This window comes from Amblyomma americanum, chromosome 4 (assembly GCF_052857255.1).
Source record: "Amblyomma americanum isolate KBUSLIRL-KWMA chromosome 4, ASM5285725v1, whole genome shotgun sequence".
In the NCBI taxonomy this organism is placed as follows: Eukaryota; Metazoa; Arthropoda; class Arachnida; order Ixodida; family Ixodidae; genus Amblyomma; species Amblyomma americanum.
The window spans coordinates 125031727-125043186 of record NC_135500.1 but is presented as its reverse complement, the minus strand read 5'-3'; the positions used below and the strand labels follow the sequence as shown (position 1 = coordinate 125043186).

At 47.7% G+C, this 11460-nt stretch overlaps 1 protein-coding gene across 2 annotated transcripts in view; it reads right to left on the bottom strand.

Annotated features, from left to right (window-relative positions):
- Positions 1-11460, bottom strand: part of LOC144128310 (low-density lipoprotein receptor-related protein 4-like) — a 342886-nt gene that overhangs the window by 55000 nt on the left and 276426 nt on the right. For both annotated transcript variants that reach the window (XM_077661628.1, XM_077661629.1), the window contains exons 10-15: positions 8900-9025; positions 7621-8020; positions 6625-6842; positions 5718-5894; positions 4044-4169; positions 1789-1997 (exon numbers count right to left, since the gene is read on the bottom strand). In XM_077661628.1, the coding sequence (XP_077517754.1) occupies positions 1789-1997; positions 4044-4169; positions 5718-5894; positions 6625-6842; positions 7621-8020; positions 8900-9025 (1256 nt within the window). The remainder of the gene's footprint in view (positions 1-1788; positions 1998-4043; positions 4170-5717; positions 5895-6624; positions 6843-7620; positions 8021-8899; positions 9026-11460) is intronic.

Here is an 11460-nt window from a genome sequence, read left to right as displayed (position 1 = left end):
TCTACATCACGACCAAAGTTGCGAAAGCTGATGCATCGCTCAAGCCTGACCTTGAATTGAATTTGTCAGCTTAAATAAATAACATAAATAATGCCGTGACTAGGTTTCGAACCCGCGGCGGCGCGAACAGATTAGCTCCACTGGGTACTGCATGAGAGCACCATATCGGCGCCGCCGATCACGCCACGTGTTGTTGTTGTCGCCTTGGTGACATGGCACATACCCACGACAGAGGATTGGCCAGGGTTCAGTGGGGAGACCCCATACAATAGGGTAAACTGGTGTCAAGCTAATGATTGATCCTTGGGTGAAATTTCGGAGTAATTTAAAATAAAAGGAAGAAACAAAATATCGGGCGAGACTGCAACCCAGCCTCGCGCTGTGCATTGCACGTCGTCGTCTTCATTACCTTCCACCTGTGCGCAAGTCGCGAAAGGAAAGGAAACGCGCTTTCAGGTGCGTGGCGTTGGTGACCAGCAGCAAAAACCGGCTTTCGCACAATATTTCAGGAAAAACGCTAAGGCTCCCGTGTGCTGTGCGATGTCAGTGCACGTTAAAGATCCCCAGGTGGTCGAAATTATTCCGGAGCCCTCCACTACGGCACCTCTTCTTCCTTTCCTCTTTCACTCCCTCCTTTATCCCTCCCCTTACGGCGCGGTTCAGGTGTCCAACGATGTATGAGACAGATACTGCGCCATTTTCTTTCCCCAAAAAAACCAATTATTATTATTATATTTCAGTGTTAGCAATGCTAAACGGCTAGCAATATTCTCTCTCTTTTCTCTCTCGGTTGTCAAGAATAATGCTCCTGGCATCGCGTAACGTAAGTCACATGCGCAGTTTTCTTGCCATACTATCGGTATTTACTCGCTCGGTTGCTCACAACGCGGTCGTATAAAGAAACACTGAGATTATGCACTTCGCCATTATGTGCATTATCTTCGTCACTCTCGCCCCCGGTCCTGGAGGCACTGGTGACCTTCCTACAGCAGCTAGTACTTGAGATGGCACTGAGAGGGTCAGGCGCCCCGCTCACTTTACGTACATGGAGTTATGGAAGTTTCAAGCTTCGCATGTTCAATATTCTGATATTGTGATAAGGGGGCGTCAGCACTGAAATTTTCGTAACCTGCTTAGCCATCAAATAAAGATCAAATCCCGAAAAAAAAAATCAATACGTGCACAAGAACAAACTGTATAGATCTGCAGCACTGGCGTTGACATTTGTTCTTAACGGAGAGCAACAGTGAATATAAAGCTGCAATTTGAGATGCCACATATCCAGCGACAATTTTGCAGTTTAGGATGTTTCCACATAGTAGGAATTTCTTATGAGAAGAGCACAGCAGTATCCATAAAAAAAATGAGCTTAAAGAAGCAGACAGAAAAGACAATTTTCGTTATCATCTGAGCGAATCTTAATGAAGGCAGGTTTCTGTAAGAAAATTTCATGTTTCTCACAATGTTTTCTGGCGGTTGTGCTTTGCATCGCATTAACTGCCTGTGTTTTCATAACTGATCTCATGCTAGAATATGGTTCTTGCTAAAGACTACAGTTTCTGTCGTTTCGATTCGAAGGAAATGTAAGGCAAATATAGCGCTTTTTTTTCTTAATGTTTAAGCGGACGAACACTATAGCTCCACCATTTAAGAATATAGGCGACGCGATTCTTTTCTTAACGAGGTTTGGGATGGCAGGCGAGTATTTTTCGAACTCTAATCACAGCCCTTCGTCTCCAGCCACGAGATATACATAGACTGGCAGCGAGGTGAACCATGTCCCCCTACCTCTTGGCCTTCGCCGTTCCACTTGACTTTCAAGATGGCGTGGTGAGTGACGTCAGTCCAGAATATCGTGTCGGTCACCGCGTCCCAGTCGAGGTCGACCGCGCTGATGGCGCTGCGCAGCGGCAGGGTGACGTCGACGTCGTACGAACAGTTCAGGCACAGGCGACGAATGTCTCCGCGGTGTGCGAAAAGCAGGAAAGAGTCTGGCTCTGCATTTCAGGAAGAATGGAAACGAAGAGCTGAGGAATATGGCGAGCAAGTGGTGGTGCTAGCTGCTTCCTTTTTTCAAGTGCCCGCGCGCTTGCACTAAAATCAATATTTCTCGTTAATGGCGCAGTTTACCTTATTTAAGTGACAAACAGTAAGACCTTTGTCAGATCAGTAATAAACGCGGCTAGAAACAGTAGGATAACAGTAGGCCTGTAGAAACAGTAGGCTCTGGTGTTTAAGTTAACATACCTGTTTGATTACCACCCGAAGCCCGCTGTTTCGGAAATGGCTGCTGTGAGGCAATAGAGCATGCGCAGTGGAGTGCGCGCGACACTCGTGAAGGGGAGAGGGTAGGAATTATGCACATTTTGATTGGAGACCAAAGTATCTCTATTAATTTCAACCTCGCATTGCCCAAAGTTAAGTGCTCGCAAGATTTACATCTTCACCTTCTGATTCGAGGAATTTCGTTTCGTTCTCTATGCCTCGACAGTATTGTCTAGGCACTGAGGTCATTACTGTTGCGCAGAGAATTGTCATAAGACCATTATATATTACATCGTATATAAAAAAAGCTAGGAAACTCGTCAAACCCTCTTATATCAATGGCGCAAATGAGTGGCGGCAGTCCTAGTTAACTGCTGTCGCTCAACTTGTACTAGAGCTTCAGCTTCGGCAAACGTTCTTATTGATGACTATGCAATACGGTCACTACTAGGATACAAAAGAGGAACTATAAGAAAATATTACAACTGTGTTTTTTTTGGTGGGGGGAAAGGAAATGGCGCAGTATCTGTTTCACATATCGGCGGACGCCCGAACCGCGCTGTAAAGGAAGCTAGGGATAAAGGAGGGACTGATAGAAGAAAGGAAGGAACAAACACCAGGTAGGAATAATTTCAACCACCTGGGGATCTTTAACGTGCACTGATATCGCACAGCACACGGGTGCCTTAACGTTTCACTCAGCGAATCTAGTTTCGAAATAGCGCCCTTCCTCCTCGAGAAGTGCAAGTTTTTGCGAGCGTAGCGAAGTCGAAGATGGCAGGTATAGGCACCGTCATGATTCAAAAGACGCCCGTACAACAAAAAAGACGACGAACGATTTAGCGTGGTTAGGCCAAATGCGAATTAAGTGCACTAACATTTCGGCTTTCACATCTGTTTCGGTTTCGGGTCGAGGCTCGGTTTTCTAGGTCCAGCAGGCGTCTTGCAAAGATAGGCGAAATCTTAGAGTGGGGGGGGGGGGGCATCGTCGAATTCGGATGGTACGTGCAGCATTGGTCAAAAGTCTTAAGGCCAAAGGCTTTTAGCTTCAGCTGTTTAACAGAGCCACTACAGCACTATTAAAGACCGAACGAACTTGAAATGCTAGCAGAAGGTTTCTTCTTGCGGTAGAGAAGCTTCCTGCTTGACTTGTGTTTCGAATGATATTCTGCACGGATAATTCTAGGAACATTCATTTCGCTGCAGCTGAACGCTGTGGCCTTGAATCTTTTGACCAAGACTGTACATGTACTGACATGATTCATGTCATTCATGCAACAAAAGAATTCGCAGGGACGCCTAGGTTCATTATGCTTTGGCAATGGGAAAACATAATAGTAGCTGTTGATGCATTTACCGGAAGTGAAGTCACTTCCGGTCTGGTGACGCCACTTCCCTCCTTTAGGGAGTTTTATCACCGACGAGGCATTTTGGCTCCATGGCGCTTCCAATACTGAGACATTTAAAACTTACGCCGTCAGTGCTAGAATTCCTTGTCCCGAAATTAATGCATAAGTAGAATACAACGTAGTTTAAGCAGTATAGTTAGGGCAGGTCAGCTCACTTGGAGGCTTCCTTGAATGAATTATTCAAAATGCTTTTTCACTGTGCAGGCAGTCTCTGCTCTTCTCAGTCTAACGTGTGGTGCGTCGTACTACGCAATCTCGCACATCGGCATGCACATAAGTTAATAAAAGCAACAACAGAGAAGGGAGGGAAGGGAACAAGCCAAAAGATGATTGTTTCGACCTTATGCGCACAACGATCTTTTCACTCACTCTCTACGCACGAAAGGCCATCAGCCTGAAGATCCAAGCCGCTGGGGCAGGCACAGGAAGCAGTCTCGTTGTTGGAGACACAGATGTGGCTGCACTTGATGTCGCTCAACGTACAAGCATTCGGACCTTGACGAGTCGAAAGAGAAAGAAATAAACAGTATGTGGTGGAAGACAGCAAAAACACTGACATTCACATCGGCATTCCGTTCAAACGAAAACAGCGAGGTTCTCGTGATTTCCGTTCAAACGAAAACAGCGAGGTTCTCGTGATGAGATTCTCACTGCTGACCACTGCCGTAATCTTGAATTATAACACTAACTTCCCAAAAGGCGGTTAGGGCATGTATGCTATATATCTGGCGAGTGATCGTAAGGTGACCTATTTATAGGAATCGAGACGGGCCGCAAGTTTCAACGGCTATAAACACGCTCACAATAATTTGGGCACTGGTGATTCTTTCGTCGACACATCGTTAGAATTCGTGGAATTCGTTTCTGAACGTGCACTCAACATCAGCGTGTAAAAAAGTGTGCTTAAAGGATGACGGATGGCAATTGAAAACTACTGCGACATTTTTTAAATAATAAAGTTTAAGACAGACATTGTGTTTTAAGGGCGACCCCCCCCCTCCCCCGACTTTCCTTTCAAGAATTACCATATATCCGCGCTTGAGACGAGCTGCACTTCTTTTATTGTACATGTGTACACGTGCACCCTCAGTAATAAGTTGGCGGAAGGGGATATTGGCGAAATAATGTAATTTCATCTTCGTCTTTCAATGTATCATGCAATAGGTATAAGCAGCCTAATTGTCATTGTGCGACTTAGAGCATCGTGAAAGATCGGGCAATATGGCTTGATGCAAAGAAATTAATTTTTTTAACAGTGGTGTCTTGGCTTTTGGCACCTTGACGTTTTACTTGACGGTTGCCTTTTGACGGCGGGGTACTGCTTGGCCCGGTGCCACTACTTAGGGGCAGTGTCTTTAAATTCGCGTGACTAAGTGTAGCAGAATGCGCAAGTGGTCTGACTTTTGGAGCAGGAAAACTTGAAACTTTTCCCGATATGAGATAGGAATAACAAAGAATATTTAGATAAATAGCTGGCGCAGTTCGGTAATTCTTAAGACTATACATCTATAGCATGGTTGTACACGCGTCGGCTTAAAAGTCTTCTTTATACTGCTCTAAAGCAGTAAAGCAGGGACGAACTCTGCCGTGTCATTTTTCAGTAAGACAGACTGACAGGTTGCCAGCACACCCGGACCCCATAGAGTATCTGTTACGGGTCCAATTGGACTTATTTTTGGAAATGTGGCGGAGAGTTTGAAGGATGCTTCACTCCCGCCACCGGTTGGCCCGGTATTGCACTGCCTCCGGGATCGGCCTTGTCTTTAGCGCGTCTTTACTATCCTGTCTTTCTATCCCATCTTTCAACTCTCCTACTATCTGCATGTGGTAGCGATTGTGGCTCGTCTTGAGCCAGTGAGCAGGCCTGTGCACTTTCCTTTTCTTTCTTCCTGGCAACAACTCTCTCTCTCTCTCTCTGCCAGCGCACTTGTCTTCTTACACAGCTAGACTTCCTAGAGTAAACACCCGCTTGCACGTGTCTATCGAATATTTGTTTGGTGCCGATACATACGGGCATTGGTAGCGTGCTAGTCTAAAAATTACCATCGGGTTGCCGCAGGCTCTGGACGACTTTGATGTCCATAGGAAAGGATAACTTGGGATGAAAGATGGACGGTTCGTGTTGGCCGAATTTGGTGGCAGTGTGGATGCTCTTCGTCTGCCAGTCGGTCCAGTAGAGAGTATCTTCGAATATGGTCACAGCGAACGGATGGGGCAGACCTTGAACGAAGGGACACAAAGGCACCCATGAGAGAGCACAGCATTTCTCACGAAAGGTGTCAAAGCACCTTTTTTTTTCCGAATCAGGGTTGCTTTATTGGCGGTAGGAAGACAGTCACTCCACAACCGTCTGAACACGTGACAACATTGCCATGCGCTGAAGCATGTGCAGCGCCCCGCTACCGCCAGCACATTAGCGCTTAGGTCAGTTGGCAGAATTAATGGCTGGTTCTTTGAGTTTGCCTCGAGTGTTTCTTACTTGACTTACTTTGCACCTGACTGCTGTGAGTTATAGAGGAAACAGTTGGTCGGAACAAGTTCGTGCATGAAAACACGTGTACAGGAATCCTGCATAAGTCAATTTTTTCACGCTTGTTTCAGTAATTTACCAGGAATGAACTAAAATTCCGATGGATTTTTTCTTTCGAGAAATTTAATATATGGAATGCGGTTGTTCTCAGTGCACGAAGCTGAAGATAAATCTGGCAGAGAAATTGTCTTTATTTTACGAATATGCATCCGCATAAAAAAGCAAATGAAAGGCATGCATGCTACTGTATGCTGTCCAGGAAAAGCATGAGCCCCGACGTTAAGTATCGAATTTCCAAACTAAATCAAGTGCAACAACTTTCGTGTAATCGACCGCCTTAGATTAAGATTCCAGTGTGCTACGAAGGGTTTTCATTTAGGGGGATGCCGAGATTTTCTACGCATGCAAGGCTAAACGTACCGGCCTCGATGACTTTCTTGCGGTTGGCGCCATCAAGGTCAGCGCTCTCGATCTGGTGGTGCTTGGCGTCGGCCCAGAAGATGCGGTCGCTGGCATAGTCGATGGTGAGCCCGTTGGGCCAGAAGAGCGACGTGTCCGCGATGGCCCGCCGACCCGATCCGTCCGAGAATATGCGCTCGATCCGAGGGCGCGCACCCCAGTCCGTCCAGAAGACGCTCCTGCGATGAAGTTCGTATTGACGTCATCCGACGCCACCCGAGCGCTTTGCCGGTTGGGCCATGCACACTGTATACATTCATTTTATTCCCGTTAAATTATAGCAGAAAAACAGATTGCCCTACCCTCACAGCACTGCCACCACCAAACGACACGGGGATCATAACCTAGTCCAACCCCTCCCTCTTTTAACGCGACAGTGTGAAGGAGCTTGTGCGCAGAAAAGCCGGTGTCGTCGGCCTCTTTGGCCGTGAGCGAAAAATGGCACATCTTGGTGGACACGGGTGTCCATCGAGAATTGTGAGACAGGCGTAATTTTTTTCCTTAAAAAAATTTATTTTCATTTTTCTTGCCTTACGGCCTGGTTCGGGTGTCTACCGAGATATGCGAAACAGGCGTCCTTTCCTTTCTTTAAAAAAATATTTTCATTTACCTTGCCTTACGGCGCGGTTCGGGTGCCCACCAAGATATGTTTCCTTTCCTTAAATCGTCCGGGTAAGGGGTCGCACAGAAGGACGATGGCTTTCCGTGGATTACTTGGCAATGCTGCAATACGCTGTCGCGTCCTGCTCTTAAAGGCGAAGCTTAAGCGTCCTCCAAATTTTTTTTATGACTGCCTGGCCATTATTTCTACAGAAGGAAGATTGCTCTTTTTCATCGTCATCTACACTTAGATGCACCACTAAGACTGCGAAAAAAGAACCCTCACTTCAACACTTGTTTGGCAGTATAGAGAGAGACAGAAAGGAGTTTCTTCAAATGTGAAGGAAGCGGACTCACGAGAACTGCGGATAGACGACTATGGCCCTCGGCTTGTCCAGGTCCTTCCAGACGAGCGCCCTCCGGTGTCGCCCGTCGACGCCCACGGACTCGACGCGGCCTAGGCCGGAGTCGGTCCAGTACACGCGCCCCAGGAGCCAGTCTACGGCGAGCCCGTCCGGATTTCCTAGGCCTCGCGAGACCAGGGTGCGCACGCTGCCTTCTCCCGAGCAGTTGCTGAGGCTGCAGGCGCGGATCACGTCCACCGTGATGTCTGACCAGAAGAGCAGGTCCAACGCCAGGTGGTAGTCGAGCGCCACGGCGTTCTGCAGCTTGGCCGCCACTGACGTGTATTCGGACTTGTCCATCGTGATACGTCGAATGTCGGCTCCGTTGGCGAAGATCATGTACGCCTCCGACCCTGCGGCGTCACGGAAACGCAGGACATCGATGTGAAGTCGTGCATTTAGGCTATGCCCTCGAGCTTAATTAAGCTTACCCAACTAACCTACGGAACCAGTAGTTACAAGGAGAAAGAAAGGACATTTCACGGCTGTGACGTCTCGCCGTTGCGGAAAAGATGGAGTAATGGTCCCGCGTGCAACTGGATTGAAATAATGCACGGACGCACGCACCCCTTACAGTGAGTGCGGTATCTGCCCTGCACTTTGTCTCTTTCACCTTCCTCACTTCTTTTGTCGTTTTCCTCACTGCGTGGTCGATTTTCCCGACCACAGTGAGATAGTTACCGTGTCTTTTACTTTCTTCACAACTTCCTCTTTCCGGTACAGTAGCCCATGAAATAAACGATTGCGCCCGCTAACTGGCTACATGCTCTCATCTGTATCCACAGATCAGAAAAAAAAGCCATTACTAAACGTGCGTTGTTACTTGCCTGCAGCTGTTCTTGTTCCTTGTTTGTGCAGCTTATCTTTGTTACAGTCCCAGTGCTGGGTGGATCGCATGGGCATTCAGTTTTTTTTCTTCATTATTCTCTTCTGTCTGGATTGTTTCTTATACTTTCCTGTTTGGAGGACCAAGCGCAACAAAGAAGCCAAAAGGACTCGCTCCATCGCATCGTTTCGCGTTTCCAATCTACGCTTTGGCGCTCTGGATTGCAGGGAAAGCACAATCCGAATACTAACAACTCCCCAAATTCTGACTCCTCTGGGTTCCGTCGCTGAGGTCGCAACCACGAAAAGCACGACAATGCGGGGTACATGCTGTCTCTGCTGCGAACATGATGCACGCAAAAGTACCGACGTAGCCCTGGGGCTGCCAGCGATGCGTCAGTATATACCTTGAGCCTTGCAGTGCCGCTTGTCGTCCCGTAGCCTGTAGCCCTCTTTGCAAAGGCACTGGAAGCTTGGCACGGTGTTCACACAGGACTGGCTGCAGGTACCCTCGTAAGTGCACTCGTCCACGTCTATGAAGAGGTACGAAACAGCCAATGAGAAAAAGACCGAAACGCGCAACGTGGGCACACGGCAGCCATTAGCTGTCCGGTCCTATTAATACATTTTCACGAGTACGTATACGAAATAGATATTCACAAGCGCGGAAAAAAGTCCCGAAACGCGAATAACCGTTGAAAAAATGTGGCTATGCTCGTTGGTTTAAATAGAAACAGCGGGGCTTTCATAATACTCGGCAGTTAATTAACACTTTTATCACTGGAGGATTACAGAGCAGTGCCCCCGGAACGAAAAAAAAATTTTCTCCGCTGCGCAACTGCGAAATATAGTTCGTTAATGCGATTAGTCCCCAAGTCCATGAAAAACGCTCACGGTTATCTGCTCTGCTGTGACTCTACAGCGAGGTTGCATAAGTCGGTCGTAGGAATCGTTCATCTCGTAGCGCGCAGTTAATGCGAGAACATCTACGAAAGGATGAAAAGAAAAGAAACGTTTTCATCCGCTTATGGGCCGAAGCTTTATTGCGAGTCGTATACAAGTCCCGGATTTGCGTTCTGTGCCCTTGTTCCACAAAGCGCCCGCGGGGAACGAAATACTGATTCTTAACGCTGCACATCGTCCATGCACTGTTTTTTTTCTTCCTTTCGAGCCTTTTGCGGTATAATTTAATTAATGATTTCGCCTGCGGCTGCGAAATGAGGAGTTAGGCAGTCGCCTGAGTTTGTGTCGTTTCCGCGATTGATACTGCGCGAAAGTCGGCCAATAAATGAGTTCGTAGTTTTCAGCCCTATAAATCCTCGGGGGACTCATGGTCGGCGCGAAGCGGATGCCCACTTAATGCGTTGCTATTTGGCGCCATTAGGAGCGCTCTCGCCCGCCTGCGCGATTCTGAAGAACGCCCATGGCGAGCTAGAGGAAAGTCAGCGGAATCAGAAGTGGTAAAGTCGCGCTAAGAGCACTGGGGCTTGTGTAATTCTCAGGCAGCAGTGGTGACGTAACTTCAGCTAGCAGTCGCCGTTTGCTTTAGGCTTATTCTGCGGCGAGAAAGCCTAGTTACCTTTGCGTTATATCTCGCTGTTTGCTGCATAAGCGTTTTATACAAGTCTTATATCTACCGACGTTTCTTCAGAATTTTCTGAACCAGTTTGAAAGAGTCCAAATTACTGCTTTCCGAATGCATATGAAGGACGTCAGCAGCCACTGAAACCGGGCATAAGGGATTGTGTCTATTTAAAAAAAAAATTGTTTTTTATTAATTTGAGATTACTAGTGTAATTATTTATTGCTTATTATCAATAATTATTTACTAGTGTAATTTTTTCGATACTCTTTGTTTTCCCGCTTAAATATCCGGGCTCACTTACTGCGCCGCGGTGGCTCAGTGGTTAGGGCGCTCGACTACTGATCCGGAGTTCCCGGGTTCGAACGCGACCGCGGCGGCTGCGTTTTTATGGAGGAAAAACGCTAAGGCGCTCGTGTGCTGTGCGATGTCAGTGCACGTTAAAGATATAATAATAATAATAATTGGTTTTGGGGGAAAGGAAATGGCGCAGTATCTGTCTCATATATCTTTGGACACCTGAACCACGCCGTAAGGGAAGGGATAAAGGAGGGAGTGAAAGAAAGGAAGAATAGGTGCCGTAGTGGAGGGCTCCGGAATAATTTCGACCACCTGGGGATCTTTAACGTGCACTGACATCGCACAGCACACGGGCGCCTTAGCGTTTTTCCTCCATAAAAACGCAGCCGCCGAGGTCGGGTTCGAACCCGGGAACTCCGGATCAGTAGTCGAGCGCTCTAACCACTGAGCCACCGCGGCGGGGGCCGTTAAAGATCCCCAGGTTGTCGAAATTATTCCGGATCCCTCCAGTACGGCACCTCCTTCTTCCTTTCTTCTTTCCCTCCCTCCTTTATCCCTTCCCTTACGGCGCGGTTCAGGTGTCCAATGATATATGAGACAGATACTGCGCGATTTCCCTTTCCACAAAAACCAATTATTATTATTGTTATTAAATTCTCTCGCATTGCCTGACGCGTATATAGCTTCGGTCGAGTCGGCGGGAAATTTTGATTTGTAGGGCCTTTATTACTACAAATCAAAAATTTCCCACCGACACGACCGAAGCTCTATTCGCGTCAGGTAGTGCCTTTATTACCCGCCGCGGTGGCTCAGTGGTTAGGGCACTCGGCTACTGATCCGGAGTTTCCGGGCTCAAACCCGATCTCGGCGGCCGCGTTTCGATGGAGGCAAAACGCTAAGGCGCTCGTGTGCTGTGTGATGTCAGTGCACGTTGAAGATCCCCAGGTGGTCGAAATTATTCCGGAGCCCTCCACTGCTGCACCTCTTTCTTCCTTTCTTCTTTCACTCCTTCCTTTATACCTACCCTTGCGGCGCGGTTCAGGTGTCCGCCGATATGTGCGACGGATACTGCGCCATTTCCTTTCC